This window comes from Erythranthe guttata, chromosome 12 (genome assembly GCF_056151865.1).
Source record: "Erythranthe guttata isolate IM_541 chromosome 12, IM_541, whole genome shotgun sequence".
In the NCBI taxonomy this organism is placed as follows: Eukaryota; Viridiplantae; Streptophyta; class Magnoliopsida; order Lamiales; family Phrymaceae; genus Erythranthe; species Erythranthe guttata.
The window spans coordinates 13,708,586-13,727,195 of record NC_142544.1 but is presented as its reverse complement, the minus strand read 5'-3'; the positions used below and the strand labels follow the sequence as shown (position 1 = coordinate 13,727,195).

Sequence of the window (18,610 nt, the reverse complement as noted above, 5' to 3'; positions counted from 1 at the left end):
ATTTGATATAACGGCCAATGATCTCACGTAATTTTATTCCGTGATTTTAGGCAACGTATCAGCAAATCTCAAATCACTTAGTAAAGGAAATAAATGCCTTTTAAAAATAAAACAGGGGTATTAAAGGAAAATTATATAATATATTTTGCCAGTTGGCAAAATTGGATCTATCTCAAAAAGGGGAAAAAAAATTGGATCTACCTCATTAGAAAATATGAACAAGGGGGTTATCCCTAATAAACCCATATATATATATATATATATATATATATATATATATCTCTACAACAAATAAATATAATATACTGAATTAATTTCATCCACTATATATATAAATAATATATATATAAATAAATTAATACTTTATTGTAATGCCCAGAATTGGATGCGCACGATAAGCACAGAAAGGAAAAAGCAGAAAAAAAAAACTCTCAAAAAACAGTCCACGTCATCATTACGTCATAATTACACACAGTACACACACTAACACAGTGCACATGAATGTGTTTGACTTTCAGCTAAAAGTGGCCCCCTTTCTGATAGTGATTTTGTATTCTCAGAGAGAGATTGAAATTCTCTCTTCACTTTTTCTCTCTTCTTTTTCTCTTCGGTGATTTTTTTTTCAAGAAAATTTCAATGGAGGGTCTACCCTCTGGTTATCGCCCTAACGTTGGAGTTTGTCTAATCAACGATGATAATATGGTAATTACTCGGAAACAATATATTGGGATGAAAATTATTAATACTGCGTTCTGGATGCAGATAAGGTGTTTGGTTTTATGCCTGTGTGACGAATTATTTGAGATGTGATCAATATTTACGCCTTTCTCCTTTGTTTAATCTTGGCTGCTGGTTAATTTTCCTCTTGTTTGAGGGTGATATTAGATACAAAAATAGAAATTCTTGATTTTGTGCAGATTGAAAATTAAAGATGGATCCTCAATTAAATTTCATTAACTTTTGATAATTTGTTTTCAGGTGTTTGTGGCTTCTAGATTAAATGTTCCTGGAGCTTGGCAAATGCCTCAGGTAATCCCACTTTTGAGCTCAAAGATTGTATAATTTGTGAATATCTTTATTTATTGGGTAGGGATTTTTTTCCCTTTTTTTTTCTTTTTATTTATTTATTTTTTTAATAAATGTTGCATAGGGATTTCGGATACACAACCTTTAAATTTTTTGGGTGATTTTATACTTGTTTTCGTTGAAGAGGGTTGTAAATGGAATTCGTAACAAATAATTCTTCAAATATTGAATGGTATTCGACTCTTGGTTGCGTATTCCAAATGTTTTCGGGCGATGGAAAACGGAGCATGTAATACTGTAATTGGAGCTCTTGTTTGCAGATCGTAAAACTTATTCTTTTCGCTTGCAACAAAGACTTACTTACTTATTTTTGATATATAGGGAGGCATCGAAGAAGGTGAAGAACCAAAGTCTGCAGCAATCAGAGAATTGAGGGAAGAAACTGGTGTAGTATCTGCTGAGATAATAGACGAGGTTTTAAGTCTGTCTCGGTTAATATTCGCTCTCGTTGAACATTTCTGCGTTCTCTTTCAATTACTATAATTTATAAATAATCCGGTTTTGTCTTTTACACTCCGAAGCCAATGTTTCGTATGGAAATTGTTTCTGAAGCTGGAACTTACTATGTGTTGCCTATTTGACTATTTGAAGAAACAAGTTATTAATATTTGAAAAAAAAAAGAAAGAAAACGGTCGTTTTTTAGTTATCAGTATTCGAGATTGATAATTTATAACAAAATCATGTGAACTGTATATCAGGTTTCGGAATGGTTGACCTATGACTTCCCGCCTGCTGTGAAAGCCAAAGTGAATCGTCTCTGGCGAGGAGAATGGCATGGACAGGCACAAAAATGGTTAGTAATATTACTTTAATGATTTTTTATTTAATTTTTTTAGTATTTGACTTAATGATGTTCGATGATGTGAATATAAGCATGTTTTAAATTGTGTGCATGCATGCTCGATAACTACTTTATAGGATGATGCATATATGTATGAGCGTTTCTGAACTCGTAAACTGGAGTTGAATAACTACTGATGTAAATCTGTAGCTTTTTGTTGACGTGGCTACTTTTTGCTCTGTCGGTTTTGATTGGTCACGATGTGTCTTTTTTTTCGGAATATTCTGGCGTTTTTTGTTTTCTCTTAAAGTTTCTATGTGTCGGTCAAAATTAATTTCTTTGTTGGTTTGGTATACTCCAACGAGTCCATGTCGTAGTTGTTTATGTAGGAGGAACCAATAAAAACAATCCTAGGTCGATAGATTCTTGTTGAACAAAATGCTCGTATTTACTGAAAAAAGAAAAGTGGTTACGTAAGCCAGCACAATTACCGGATGTCGTTTAGGTAATTATGCTGACGATAGGTATAAATACAGAACTAGTTCCGACAAAATTGCACCGACTCCTCTATTCCATTATGTATTTTCAAACATCTATTCTCTCCTGTACGTGTCTTTATATATATATATATATATATATATATATATATACATAAAGCTTATTTCCGAAGTTATCAGTTGCATTTTTATTACTCATCCCTTTCTTTGATTACGCAAGAGGCCACCATAAATTTTCCGTTGCATATATAAAAATGACGTCCGTTACTTCAAAAACAGAAAGATATTTAACCGTATTTATATAGTATAGTCCGTCCCCTGCAGTTTACTTTGTACTTCTGCTAATTTAATTACTCAACGCCAGCTGGCGGTGAATCAAAGCATAATTTGTACCCGAGTGTAAATATTTGCAGGATGAGGAATAACTTGGATTAGATTTTGAACAGGTTTCTTATGAGATTAACTGCCGACGAAAGTGAAATCAATTTAGCAAGTGGTGAAGCAGACGCAGAATTCTCGGAATGGAAATGGGCTACCCCCGAACAAGTCATTGAACAGGTAATTTTCTTTTTCTTTCTTGTTCGATATAAATTTCCCGATTTCCATTATCTTTATCAAAAGAAGCTAATATTTTTCGGTATATTTCGACGTTGAACCAGGCGGTGGACTACAAGAGGCCTACGTATGAGGAAGTTATGAAGAAGTTTCGGCCTTACTTCGATTCAGGAAAAGCTACAAAGTGCTATTCGACAAAATGGTGAATAATAATTAATACATAATGTGGTTTGCAGCTTTAATTTTGCTTTTTTTTTTTTTTTTTTTAATATATTTACTTTGTCGAAGAACTGGTTGTAAATGTATATGTGGGGGTTTTCAAACTTTGAGATCAAGTGGTTGTTACAAATAAAATGGTTGTTTAAAAATCTGTTATTTGTTTCTATTGATACTCCAATGAAAAAAAGGTAAAAAGACAAAAAAAAGAGAGAGAATTGGCCATTATTATGAAGAGTTGGCGGCACACGGCCACGGTTCAAGAACCACCGGTCCTTCAAGTTGGAACTGGTGGTTCGAGAAATGGGATTTTCCGGACACTTAACTCGTAACCATGGAAAGTGTAAGGCTTAAGGGACGGTTCACGGAATCAATGGTTAACGGCTGATCATCTTTTTCATCAAACTTTTAATGAGTTTTTACTTTATTTAACTTGAATATTAAAAAAAATTAAAAAAATTAAACAAATATGAAGAAATTTAAGAACTTTAAATGTTAGTAAAAAACTATTTTGTTCGATAGTACGAGTTAAATTTCATTTGAAGTATCATCAATACCACAATAATAATTAATAGTAAATTGTAGGTAGGGTCGTGCAACAATTCATCAATATTTTATTTTGTGTGGCATTCTTCAGAAACCCTATATACAATTACACTTTTATGAAGGTACCAGAATTACCAATTCAGTGACAAGCAATACCTATGAACTCAATTTCCAATGATCACTCTAAGTATAAGAATAAATTAGGGGGTAAAATAGCACTTATACCCCCTTGGTTTGACTCATTTGCACATCACTCCTTTCTATTTTCAGCACATGACCCTCTTTACTTTTAATATAACTTTACTTTTAGTATAAACACATAACTCCTTTCTGGTATTCCATTAGGCAATATGATGCAGGTCGAAACCCACAACGGAAAAGAGATAGAAACAATAGAGGACCGAAAATCACTCAACCGGCGGCAGCGGACTCACTCGACGCTACTAATCACGGAATTACGGAATCACTCAAGGCGACCAAGTCAGTCACTTGTATAAAGAGGAATCACTCACTCTGAATGCAATTAACTTGCAAGAATTTGTAAAATTAAAGAATCATCTCCCATTTTATTCATCTAAAGGGTGCTTATATAGGACTTTTGGAACACCCCTCCAAAACATAGGAAATTACAAAGCTTGAATGACTTATCATCTTCTAATTCTAGAAAATAAATAAGCTTGACCTTAACTTATGAAATACATGGAATATGACCCGATTAATTGATAACAAAATGAATAATTTGAAATTAGGCTAATAAAATAAATAAAACACTTAGAAATACCAAAAGACACAAAGCTGTCAATTTTCTAGAGTGGAGTTGGCAGGTCTAGAAAAATTATCATAACTTCTTCTTCCAACCTTTGTTTTGTAGACCGTTTTTGTGTTGGAAACTATACTTAGCTTTGTAACCATATATAGCAATAAATCTAAATTTTCGGGAATCGAAACAAGTGATTTTTTAAAGTTGACTGATCTGGAAACACCAATTCTACATCATTCCAGATCATGGTACACCATCACAGTACACCACATTATGCTATAGTACACCATAATAGTTTTACAATCTACTGTATTATTTAACAAAAACGAAAAATATGTTTTTTTCGTAATTTTTAATATAATGTTAAAAATGACGATGAAAAAACAATAAAGATGACAAGGTTTGTAAAATATAAAGGACGTTAATTTAATAAAGAATGTGAAACAAATGGTTTAGTTGAACTTGTTATTTAGTTCTAATAAATTTTGTCTCCATAGGAGCACAAACCTATGTCATAAGGGTAAAACACTAACAATCAAAAAAATATTGATATAATAAAAATGATACTTGAAAGATTATGGTAACAAAGTTTTTGTTACGCCCGTATATGCTAAGGGGTTAATTCGTAGCAAATACATAGCAAATATTTTTTTGGGTTTATTAGGGATAACCCGCTTGTTCATATTTTCTAATGAGGTATATCCAATTAATTTTCCCCTTTTTGATATACACCCAAATATGCCAACTTGGCACAATATATTATTTATTTTCCCTTTAATACCCCTGTTTATTTTTGAACGGCATTTATTTCCTTAACTACGTGATATGAGATTACTGATTTGTTGCCTGAAATCACGGAATTGAAGAACGGCGTTTATTATCACAACGTGTACAATCGGTTTTGAAGAATTTCTCCATCGATTCATCGTTTCCATCGGCTTTGAAGAAGTTTTCACCGGCGTGGAGGTAGGTTCGGATCTGAGCGTTCATCGTTGTCCGTCGTTAAGCGGGTATAAACTTTTTTTTTTCGTTTTTATTTTCGCTGTATTTGTGCGGGGGTTGTTGTGTTATGGTGGGTAGACATTTTAAGATTTGTGTTGATACGTTGATTATATTGGTAGTAAAGTAGATCGTTTCTTAAAAAAATTACGTCGTCACATATACATTCTTATTTTGTCTGATGATGTTTGTTTGGAAGAGGATTCACATAGTTGCCAGAGGATGGTTCACGCAGCCGGACCAGCGTTGTTTTATATGAGTGTCGTAGTTGGTTTACGCAGTAATCGAAATAAATATTTGGTGTGGTCGAGTTGATGAAGTTGAAACTGACTGATAGTTGTTTTGTTTGTTTACAACAGTCAATTTTAATGTATTCGGTAGTACAGTGGAATGTATTTGGTAGTCTATTTAATCAATTATTTGTATTCTGCATTTTTTAAGTTCATATGATGCTGAAGTTGTTATTTCTGATGATGATGAAACAGGGGGTGGGGGTGAACTAGTTGGAGCCGTTGATGCCACTGGAAGTGAGGCATTGAATGCAGACTTTGTGCAGTTGTTCGAAGAAGAAGTCGACTGCATTCCTGATGATAGCGACGAGGACATAAACTCAATGAATTCAAATGATTCCGATGGTTGTTATTTTCCAAACCACCCTAAGATTTGATATGTTTAATTAATGTCGTGTTTACGATGTAATGGCTCGGTTACTTCGGTTAAGTGTTAAACCGTTGTAATACAGTAGTATACTATTATGAATACCGTATGATACTACCATTATCATTTTATTATACTGTTATGAGATTATTAATATACTAGAGTTTTTTAACTCGACATATTGGTTTGATTGTGTTATGATGTGTTTTAAGTATTTTATCAAAACCCTAGATTGAAATTATGAGATTATTAATGTACTATTTTATTGGTTATGTTGGAATTACTTTACGTTGGTTTTGTTCTCAATGTTCTTGTCAGTTCAGTGGTATATTGTTTGTAACACAAATTCATATCACTACTATAACCGTAATATACTATCATAACAGATTAATGTACTATATGAAATTATTAATATACTATGTGGTTGAATAATACGGGATCCATAGTCGATTAACGAGATCCATAGTCGAATTAGATCAATGAGATAATCTATTACATGATATGGGATAGTCCAACAATATTAAAACACAAATTCGCCGCCATCACTTATCAGATCTAGGATTTTGTTGATTCTTCGGCCCAAAAGTCAAATAACTAAACCCATAGTCGAATTAGATATATGGGATAGTCTATTAAATGATATGAGATAGTCTATTAATTTTAAAACACAAATCCACCGCCGTCACTTCTCAAATCTAGGGTTTTGATGATTCTTCGGCCCATAGTCGATTAACGAGATCCATAGTCAAATTATATCAGTGGGATAGTCTATTAAATGATATGAGATAGTCTATTAATACAGATGTAATTCGACTATGCATCTCGTTAATCAACTATGGGCCGAAGAATTATCAAAACCCTAGATTTGAGTAACCCTAGTTTGAGCAGTGACGGCGGCGGCGACGGCGGCCAACGACGATATCACTCATAAATTGATTGTTACGACCTTGGAGGCGGGAGCGACGGAGGTCTTGGTCGTTTTTGGCGGTCTTGGAGGTGGAGGTGGTCGGATGTGGTGGTGGTGGAGGACTAGGCGGTGGTGGAGGTGTTGCTTATGGCCAATATCGTTGTTATCGTCGTTGGCCACCGGCGACAACGGTGACAGAGGTGGCGGCGGTCGGAGGGAAGCGGCGAACCCGGCGGGAAAATAAAGAGGGATTTCGGAGTGCAGAAAATCGTCAATCGCCGGTGTATAAATTTCTGGTTTTCTTTGGGACGTTTGCAGATTTTGGTAGTGGGGTTGTGGGGATAGTGTTTTAACGGGAAAATAAGGAGGGATTAGATATTATTTCAAAAGGTAAAGTAACGGGATTTGTGGGATTTGATTGAGGGTACTGATGTAATTTAGAAAAATATGGGTTTTTATCAAAATGACAAATTTGAGTTTGGATCTACCCCTATTATTTGTAAGACTAAGGGGTTATATCTATTGGGGGCAGGGGCCACCCCAGCCTATAAGCATGGATACGCCCCTGGCTTAAGATATATGTTCTTGGTGACAAAACTTATTAGAACTAAATGACAAGTCTAACTAAACATTTGCTTCACATCCTTTATAAATTTCATTCCAAAAATGTCCTCCACACATAAAAAATGAAATATGCACCAAGTAATTTTTAAACTGTATTTATCATTTTTTCATTTTTTCATTATGCATTTGACATTTTCATTTTTTAATCTGGTATTTTGTTATTATTTTTTTACACACATTTTTTTTTCGTATTTTTTCCTTTTCTTTTTACATACTATTGAAAGTTATGATTTTTTAATTGTTTTGGGCCGTAGTCTTCTATAGAAACCCGTAGGAACCGTAGTAGTCCATAGTCACGTATAAAAACTCGTAGGAAACGGTAGTAATCCGTAGTCGCATATTCTTAAAATCATAATTCCTCTTTTCAACTCTAGCCGCCAGACACCATAGACACCCATTGACACTCACAGATATCTATAGACATGAAATCGAAAAATCTTAGATCCGCCCCACCAAACTGTAGATCTCCTCCACCAAACTCTAGATTCGCGACGCCAACATCACCCACGCCGCTAAACATGCCACAAACCCCACTCACGCCGCCGTTGCCATCCCATCCCCACCCCCAACGTCGATCGCCACCGGAACCATCCCTCAACCCCCGAGCGCCGCCGCCCAATGAGCGTCGCACCTCCTCCAGAGCCGACACCGCCCAACAAGCATTGCGCCTCCTCCAGAGCCGCCGCCGCCGCCGTCATCGCCATCGTATTCCCAAGCCACCGGCTCCAGCGCTATAGTCGATTCCATCGTCATAGCCACCACCCCTCTCAAATTATGGGTTGGAGTGATGACGAGAGAGAAAACTTGCGATCGAGAGAAATAAATCGAGCAAGAGAGAGAGAGAGAGAGAGAGAGAGAGAGAGAGAGAGAGAGAGAGAGAGAGAGAGAGAGAGAGAGAGAGAGAGAGAGAGAGAGAGAGAGAGAGAGAGAGAGAGAGAGAGAGAGAGATATCTAGAAAGAGAGAAGAATAAAGAAGAAAAATAGATATGTGAGAGAAAGGTGAATATGTGGGTTATAATATTTAGGGTGTAAGGGCAAGATATGAATTAAAGAAAATTAAGGATGTGGGTCATATATTATTTCAAAGAGAATAAATTAAAAACGGACTCTACATTTAAGTGAGATAATCGGATGTCTTTGATTGACAAACACGTGGACAAAAGTTGGGCTATTGGTGCTAAATTATAATATAATTTTTTTTTTTTTTTTTTTTTACTTTTATTGATTACATAATTTTTATTACGGGTTTCGCGTTTTGGATTTTAGGGTTCCAGGTTTTCGAGTTTCGGGTTTTGGGTTTTTGAGTATCGGGTTTTGGGTCATATATTATTTCAGAGAGAATAAATTAAAAACGGACTCTACATTTAAGTGAGATAATCGGATGTCTTTGATTGACAAACTCGTGGACAAAAGTTGGGCTATTGGTGCTAAATTATAATATAAATCTTTTTTTTTTTTTTTTTTTACTTTTATTGATTACATAATTTTTATTACGGGTTTTGCGTTTTGGGTTTTAGGGTTTCAGGTTTTCGAGTTTCAGGTTTCGGGTTTTCGAGTATCGGGTTTCGGGTTTTCGAGTTTCGGTCGGATTTAGGGTTTCTGGTTTTCGAGTTTCGGGTTTTGGATTTTCAGGTTTCGGGTTTTCGAGTTTTGGGTTTAGGGTTTTGGGTTTCGGTGTTCGGGTTATTTACAAACAAATTCTTAATTAATTAATCTTTCAAGTAGATTCATATTTCGACACACTATTATTAATTAGAGTAATTAGGTATATTAATACGCTACAGTCGGTTGCAGTATGATGATGTGTAGTGTTCCAATTCTTATGAAATAGGTACACGTGGCATTGAATCACTGGAGTCCGTTTTTCCTTTATTAACAGAACATCCATTGCAAATATTCTCCCTATTTCAAACTAAGAATTTAATTAAAAAATTAAATTCGATTTAGACTGTTATTTAGTTCAAATTAGGTTTTATAGAGGGGTTCATAGGCTAGCATATTAAGCCTATGTTAAATTGGTTCAAAATGAGTGTAATCGATACAAAATATTCTAGATTTATTAAATCGTAGAAAAATGGGTTAAAACGGTTAAAACTATGTCAAATCGCCAAAATGAGATAATCAATGAAAAATGAGCTGAATTGATAAAGAATGAAAAGGTTAAATTCGTTCCAAAGTGGGTTAGACCTTTGAGAATTACTGAAATCGGTTAAAAATATGTTAAATTGGTTAACAATATGTTAAATTTAAGTGATTATTTTGTAGACCCCCTCATTCCTAAATTATATAGAACTAACTACCGAGTGGATTACACTTTAAGGGAAACCCCCCTTATTTCGAAAATATTTTGACATACCCCCTGGGCTCCTTTGAAGTACCTATAATACCATTTTAAAATCAGTTTTAAACCCTATACACTCACATTTCGGTCTCTCTTCTTCTCCCAGATTCAAAATCCCGCCTCCACAAACCTCCCACCGGTGAAATTGCTTCCCGGAGCCACAACTCTCTCTCCGGTGGTCGGAATTCGATGGTTTAACTACCGTTGGAATCCTCTCGTCAAGCTCTTTCTTTTGGTGGTGATTTCATTCAGTTTGGAGAACAGATCTGTTTCTGCAATTTTTTTTCATTCGACGACGGTGGTCTTGCCGGAGGAGTTCTTTGTGTTCCATCAGTCGACGACGGTGGTTTTTTTTCAGTACAGCAAACATATTATTTTAAAAATTAAAAAATTAAAAAAATTAATTTTTTTTTAATTTTTTAAACAAAGTTAAAAAATTAAAAATATATATATATAAAGAAAAAAATAATAATAATAATAAATAAATCAGCGAAAATGATAAATACAGTACCATAAATGCTGAATGCAGTTTGGCCGAAAATTGCATATAAGGGTAGTATAGTACTTTTCCTTCTCCAGTGGGGTATATCAAATGATGATTTGGGCTTGTGTTTATCCCTAGTTTATTTGGTGGCTAGGGATTTGTAAAATAACCCCTAAATCTAATTGATAAACAAGCTATATATTTTTTTTTTTTTTTTTTTTTTTTTTTAAACTTTTTTAACAAAGGAGTTAAGTTGGTTAGGCATACATTAATACATACAGTCAGTAAGAGATATATTCTACAGGAAAAAAATAGCTATATCAACAACAAAAGAAGAAAAAAAAAAGTAAAATCGGGGAAAAATACAGTGGATTAATCACAGTTTATTTATGTTCGGCCCATTTCGAATTCTCGTTGGAACTGTTAATTATCAACGGAGAAAAGGGATTTCATGTAATGAAAATGAATGGATAGAGATTTTGGGATGTTTGTTTTCATTTCCAAAACACATTTCCAGTTTTATACTATTTATAAAATTGAGATCATGTTTGTTTGATAATTTTATCCAGAAAATCCAATTTTTTTTTCTCAAATTTCTATTGGAATTACACTATTCATATTTTTTTCAATTAAACATACTAAAACCTACTAACTAACCTATATATTTTATGGGTCTTAAGATATAAGTCCCTGGTGACAAACGTTATTAGAACTAAATGACAAGCCTAATTAAAATTTGCTTCACATCCTTTATCAAAATTCATTCCAAAAATGCCCCTCGACTCACAAATTCGAAATTACATCAAATTATAAATATTTTATCATGTACATGGTGTACTATGATATTATTTTAATATTTTTAATTTGCATCTAGCATTTTTGTTATTATATTTTTTTTTACGTATAATACGTTTCTCTTTTTGTTTTTTTTTCTTTCATTACTATTAAAAGTCTATTTTTTTTTATCTTTTTTTCTACATAATATTGAAAATTATGATTTTTTAATTTTTTTTTTCCGGTCGTAGTCATCTGCAGACACCCGTATGAACCGTAGTAATCCGTAGTCACCCAAAGACATCTTGAAACCCTAAATTCTCCTTTGAACCCTAGCCGTCAGCCGCCAGACATGTATAGATACTCACAGACATCTATAGACATTAAAATCGAAAAAACTTAGATTTGTCCCACCAAACCCTAGATCTGCCCCCCACCAACCCTAGATCCACCCTAACACCATCAACATACCCCACCACCGCCATTCAAAATATGCTTTCAATAACTCACAACGATAACCACAATCCTCCGCCACACAGCCCCCCTCCAGTCGCCGACTTCACCACGACCCCACCCACTATCGCCGCGTCCACCACGACCTCATCCACCATCGCCAAGTCCACCGCGACTCATTCCGCCATTGCTGCTCTTGGTTCCTCTGCAGCCACTGCTGGCGACGGCTTTTGTGATTCTACGGGATAAAAAAGAGAGAGATAGAGAGATGACAGAAGGGAAGATAGAGAGAAAAAGTGAGAGAGAGAGAGAGAGAGAGAGAGAGAGAGAGAGAGGGGGAGAATGTGAGAAGATGGAGAGGGAGAGGAAACGGCACTAGAGATGGAACGTGAGGGAAAGAAAAAAATAAAAAGATGAAAAATAAATATGAATTGAATAAACGTGAATGTATAGGTTATAAGATTTATGGTATAAGGGTAAGATATGGATTAAAAAAAAATAGGGATGTGGCTCATATATTATTTTAAGTTAACGATTTAATTAAAATATTGAATTTGAACTTGTCATTTAGTTCAAATTACGTTTCGTTTGAGGAGCTCATGACATATTACCCCTATATTTTATTCCACCAACTCATTTTTCTCTCTTTCTATTCATCAATGCTCATTAATATTTATATTCTCTCTCATCTCATTTCTCTTTCCTCATTAAAATCTACACTCTCTCTCCTCTCAATTTCTCTTTCTTCTAACAACAACAACAACAACAATAATAATAATAATAATAATATTAATAATAATAATTATAATCATCATCATCACTATCATCATCCTCAATCATTATATTCTAGTTTTGCACGTACTTTCGTAGAGAAAATCCACAACAACCAAACATGTTCCAATTTATATACCTACACAATAAAAATACCCATTCATCCAAACATATTCTCATTTTCTACGCAAAAACCAATAATCTACTTTTTCCATCAGAGATTTTGAAAACTAGAAATTCCCATAAGAAATATAACCAAACATCCCCTTTATCTCCGGACCTCAAATTAAGGCATGCAACTAGCGCTGTGAAAGCAATGCCAATTGTTAGAGATATATAGTCTTTATGAGTCTGGCAACTCCAAAAAGGGAGTGGAAGTAGCGGAACTGCAAGTTGCGTTGGTTTTCATCAGAAGAAACTCGAATAGGGTCTAAACATAAGCGATACAATCTAAATATATATATATATATTTTTTCTTTTTTTCTATTTACATGAGCTTGACGTGAGCTAAAAAGAAAGACAAAAATCTATCAAGTGGTAAGACTGGAACCATGTGATAAACATAATATAATTGATGGCACGATTGTATAGTGTTTTTTTTTTTCTTTTTTTGGTCTTTGTTTTTTCTTCTTCTGACAGCCTGTATAGCTAATTCAGTCCACACATCTTTTGAAAGGGACCCAAATATTTATGTACATTTTTGGTGGAACCCAAAAACTCGAGAGCCTGGCGATCGATTATATAAATGATAGAAGGCATGAGTCATTTTTCTTGTATAATAACTATTCCTCTAGGAGAGAATAAGAGATGGGTTTGAGTGGGAAGTTAGTTTCTGAAACAAACATAAAATCGGACGGAGATGTGTTCCACGAGATCTTCAGAGAAAGGCCGCACCACGTACCGAACATGAGCCCCGAAATTCAAAACTGTGACTTACACCACGGCGAATGGGGAACCGTAGGATCTATCATCTTCTGGAGCTATACCCATGGTAGCCATATTACCTTATAACTTTCATGTTTCGATTAAAATTATAATAATTAAAACAAATTATTATACAAGTTCCAAATGATTAATTTCTATATGTATATATCAGATGGTAAAGAGAGCGTGTCTAAACAGATTATTGAAGCGATAGATGAGGAGAAGAAGTCGGTGACTTACAATCTTGTGGAAGGAGATCTGATGGAGCTATACAAGACGTTCAAAGCGACGGTTCATGTTGACACTGTCGGGGAAGACAACCTCGTCACTTGGACTTTTGTGTACAAGAAACTGAACGAGGATGTTCCGGATCCGCACACTCTCATGGAATTGTGCGTTAAGCTGACTAAAGATATTGAGTCCCACCATCTTACCAATGCTTAATTTACAATGATATTGGTGTGTTGTGAATATCTATATATTTCTCTTTATGTTAAAATTTATGTACTTGTGATGTGATAAAAACGGGTACGATGTTAGTGTGGTCTTGTGCTTGGGCTATGTACTTTGTGATGTTATGAATAAAGGAGTCTCACCCTCACTCCACAATTACGTTTTCTTAAATCTTGATTACTCTCTCTCTCTCTCTCTCTCTCTCTCTATATATATATATATATATATATATATATATATATATATATATATATATATATATATGTGTGTGGGCTCATTGAGAAAATCCTCTTATTACTCTTTTTCATGGAGAGAGGCCTAAAATATTTCTCTCCATTTGAGAAAAATCCGCATCCATTTCTAACTATTATCTTTTTCAGTTTTGTCCCCGCCCGCCACATCGTCACTGCGTCACACGCTGGTCATCGCCGATTTGTTTTTCCGTTTTTTGTTTCTGTATCAATTTTATTAACTAACTATGAAGCATAGTCGATTAAGATAAATCGACTATGAAACATGTTCGATTAAGGAAATTCTTTAATTTTTTTTTGTTTTTGTTTTTAACTTTTTTTGTTTTCTATTTTTTTTCTATATCAGATATATTAATCGACTATGATGAAGTATAATCAATTAAGAGTTTGATACTAAAATAACAACGAAAAAAATGCAAAATCAACTATATTTTAAAAAAACAAAAAATATAAGAATATTATAATTGAATTATACAATTGAACTCAATAAGCAAATAATCCAAAATAAAAATAAAAAATTGGAGTTGATCTACCTTAATCGACTACCAGAGCATAGTCGATTAAGAATCTACTACTAAAAATAACAAAAACAAAAAATATACCAACATTATAATTGATTTATACAATTGGAATCAATAAGCAAAAAAATCCAAATAAAAATAAATAACTGGAGTTGATCAACCTTAATCGACTACCAGAGCATAGTCGATTAACTTAGTCGACTATTGAACATGCACATAGTTGAATAAGGTTCCATCCTGCGCGAATTTCTCTACACTCGTCGTCCTCCGGCCGATCCACCAAAAAACCATAAATCTGCCTCCCCATCGTCACCACACCGCCGCCACACCATACTATTTAACCAATCACTAATAGGAATAAAATAAGTAATTTATACAAATAAACACAAATTAACATTTCAATAAAAAAAAAAAAAAAAAAAAAAAAAAAACAGAAACGATTCAAGGTATTGACAACCCACTACGTCCTCGACGATGAGCGCCAATCATCAGCTTCAACATCGTCGGTGGAAACCGCCGCCGCCAACTACAGATCCGTAATCACCCTTCACGCGGCGGCGGGAGGCGGCGACAAACACTCTTCCACCACCACCACTGTCAATCGACGTCTTGCTTTTCCTCCGAATTTCAATGGAGAGGAGAAGAGATAAGATGAGAAGATGAGAAAAAGAGAAGAAAGAACGGCAAATGAAATGCGTTAGGGTTTTGAAACGTGAAAATGAGATTTAATATTAATAAGGGTGGTTTGGAAATTATTAAAATAGCATTTTGGTGGGAGCTAAGGGGGTTTTATCTCTTATTATTTTTGGGAGGGAGTGTTACCTTAACTCATTTTTCCTAGAGGAGGGCGTTCCTGCTAATTATCCCCGGGTTCTTTGATATAACCTCATCAATAGTTTTTTTTAATAGGGAGAGACCCAAACTATTTTGTACCATTTGAGAAAAAACCCAATCATAATTTCAACCACTTATTTTTTCAATTATGTCCCTTTTTTTGCCACTTCATCAGCACTATCCGCCCATGACCCAACCGTGTTTTTTTTAATTATTATTTTTATTATTATTATTATTATTATTATTATTGTTTATTTTTAAATCCAATTTGTTTTTTTTTAAATATTCGTTTTTTTACTTTTTTTCTCTATCATGTATATTAATCAACTATGAAGCATATTAAATCGACTATGATGAACTATAGTCGATTAAGGAACCGACTACTAAAAATAACAAATCACAACTACACAAATGCAAACTCAACTATATTTATAAAAACAAACAATATACAAACATTATAATTGATTTATACAATTGGAATCAATAAATAAAAAAATAAAATAAAAATTGGAGTCAATGAAACATATTAATTGACTATGATGTGAAACATAGTCGATTAAGGAACTGAGTACTAAAAATAACAAATCGCAACTAAAAAAAAATGCAAAATCAACTTAATTTTTTTACAAAAACCAAAAATAAACAAACATTATAATTGCTTATAAAATTGGAATCAATAAACAAAAATCGAAAGAAAATTAAAATTGGAGTCGATTAATCTTAATCGACTATCAGAGCATAGTCGATTAACTTAATCGACTATTGAACATGTATGTAATCAATTAAGGTTCCAGCCTGCGCGGATTTCTCTACACACGCCGTCATCCGCATGATCCACCAAAAATCCCTAAATTTGTCTCCCCATCGTCACCACACCGCCATCACACCAAATTATTCAACCAATCTCTAACAAGAATAAAATAAACAGAGAAAACCCCGTAAAAAATAATATTCAATAAATATAATTAAAAGTACTTCAAATGTTCATAGAAATAAAAACAAAAATAATGGTTCATCTGATACTGAAAAATATGCTCCGGCACACCATCGTTATTCTCCTTTATGGTGAAAGGCACCACTGGTGGCGCATACAACCACCCCAACGACCTCGGGCTGGCATCTACCAGGCCTCGCCCGCAACAAGCCCCATCGACTCGTAAAAGATTTGCCCGTTAGAAGAGAAATTCTCGCTGGTCGACGCCACCGCAGCCAAACTACACATCGTTGTCGTTACTAAGAAACATCCTCAACGGATTCTTATAATCAATTACAGCTGGTGGATAGTGAATAGGAAAATGATTCGTCCACTTCAAATCCACCCCTCTAAACTCTACCCCACCCGGCGGAAAGGCGCCGGCAAACACTCTTCCACCACCACCTGCCGTCGGTCGACGTTAAACATTCTTTTAGAGCCTCTGTCTGATCTTCTTCTCCGACGACGTCTTGCTTTTCCTCCAAATTTCAATCCAGAAGAGAAGAGAGAAGATGAGAAGATGAGAAAAGGAGAACGAGAGAAACGGCAAATGAAATGGTTTAGGATTTGAAATGTGAAAATGAATTTAATATCAATAAGGGTGGTTTGAGAATTATTAAAATAGCATTTGAGTGGAATATTAGCTAGGAGGGTTTTCTTTAATTATTTTGGGAGGGGGGTTTCCGTAACTATATTTCCTAGATGGGGGTATGCCCATATATATATATATATATATATATATATATATATATATATATATATATATATATATATATATATATATATATATATATATATATATATATATATATATATAACTACAATTCATTATTTAATTTATAATTTTTTTCGTTATACTTTAAATATGGTTTATTAAAAAAATTAATAATTAAAAGAAATCAAACAACTAAAATTGGCTCGAGCTCGAGCTCGAACCTGCGAAAATAGCCGAGCTCGACTCGTTCACACCCCTAGTCAGAACAGCGTCGGAACATAAGAAAAGATTTTGAAAAAAAGATCAGTCTGACTGAAAAAAAATTAAGCAAAAAAAAACCCATAAAGGAAAAAAAGGAAAAAGTAAATGGTGGTGGACACATTGGAAATCCCCGTGACTCATGATACTTTTTCTTCACTCTTCAATTATAGCACATCAAGTTAGCAAGCAAGCACTCCTATCACATCTGTCTCCCAATAATTGAATAATAGAACCAATAATAATAGCATCTAGTGACTCCCATCTTTTATCTTCACCAGTAATACAGAATATATAGATAGACATTGGAGAGGCTGAGATAAATTGTAATATTGTTATTAAAAAATATATTTAAAATAAATTGTATTTTTTTAGCAATTTAATTAGATAGACATTGGAGAGGCTGAGATAAATTGTAATATTGTTATTAAAAATATAATTGAAATAAATTGTATTTTTTTAGCAATTTAATTAAAATGTGTTTGTTCTGGCTGTGTGCAGCCGCGACGTTGTCACGAAACTAGAACGACAGTGTCCACGATAATGCACCGCTCTGTTCTGGCGACCTTGTATCAATGGTTTGGGTTACCTATGTGGATTAATTATATCAACGTTGATGATGCCTAAAATCTAAACTTTCCTCCCCGTTGATTTTTTCATATTTTTCTTGTTTTATGAATATACTATTAGAAAACAAAAATAAGGGGCGCTGCCCTCGAATCCCATTCAATTTAAGTCCACTAATTTTTATTAAATGTTATTTATATTTTTTACACTATACTTAATTTTGGACAATCTCCACCAAAAATCTTGGATTCGTCACTGCATGCACCTCTGTGAAAGCAAAGCCAATTGTGGGAGATAGTCTTTACAAGTCTGGCAACTCCAAAAAGAGAGTGGAAGTAGTGAAACCAAGTTGCGTTGGTTTTCAGCAGACGAAACATAAGCGATACAACGTTAAATATGCGTAGTGATTGCTATGTAGTAAAAATTCGACCGCTTTTTCTTCCATCTTTCTTTTTTTTCACGAGCTTGACCGTGACGTGGGCTAAAGAAAAGGAGAAAAAGGCTATCAAGTGGTAAGATTGGAACCATATGATCATATGGCAGACTTATAAGCATATATAATTCTACTGAGTTGTAATAATCCAAATTGATTGTGACGCCACGTTTATAATGTTTTTTTTTTTTTTGTTTTCCTTTTGGTATTTTCATTTCTTCTTTTTATA

The 18,610-nt window shown here is 34.1% G+C and overlaps 2 protein-coding genes across 2 annotated transcripts; both read left to right on the top strand.

The window, feature by feature from the left end:
* The first annotated feature begins 370 nt into the window (after nucleotides 1-370).
* On the top strand, nucleotides 371-3,288 carry NUDX25 (nudix hydrolase homolog 25). The gene is made up of 6 exons (XM_012988648.2): nucleotides 371-702; nucleotides 979-1,029; nucleotides 1,408-1,500; nucleotides 1,786-1,880; nucleotides 2,812-2,923; nucleotides 3,025-3,288. Exons 1-6 carry the CDS (start codon nucleotides 637-639, stop codon nucleotides 3,124-3,126), a joined length of 519 nt encoding a protein of 172 aa, XP_012844102.1. The 5' UTR covers nucleotides 371-636; the 3' UTR covers nucleotides 3,127-3,288.
* Nucleotides 3,289-13,060: 9,772 nt separating this feature from the next.
* LOC105964134 (kirola-like) lies at nucleotides 13,061-14,000 on the top strand. Its single transcript, XM_088826606.1, has 2 exons — nucleotides 13,061-13,443; nucleotides 13,549-14,000. Exons 1-2 carry the CDS (start codon nucleotides 13,260-13,262, stop codon nucleotides 13,818-13,820), a joined length of 456 nt encoding a protein of 151 aa, XP_088682732.1. The 5' UTR covers nucleotides 13,061-13,259; the 3' UTR covers nucleotides 13,821-14,000.
* Nucleotides 14,001-18,610: the final 4,610 nt, after the last annotated feature.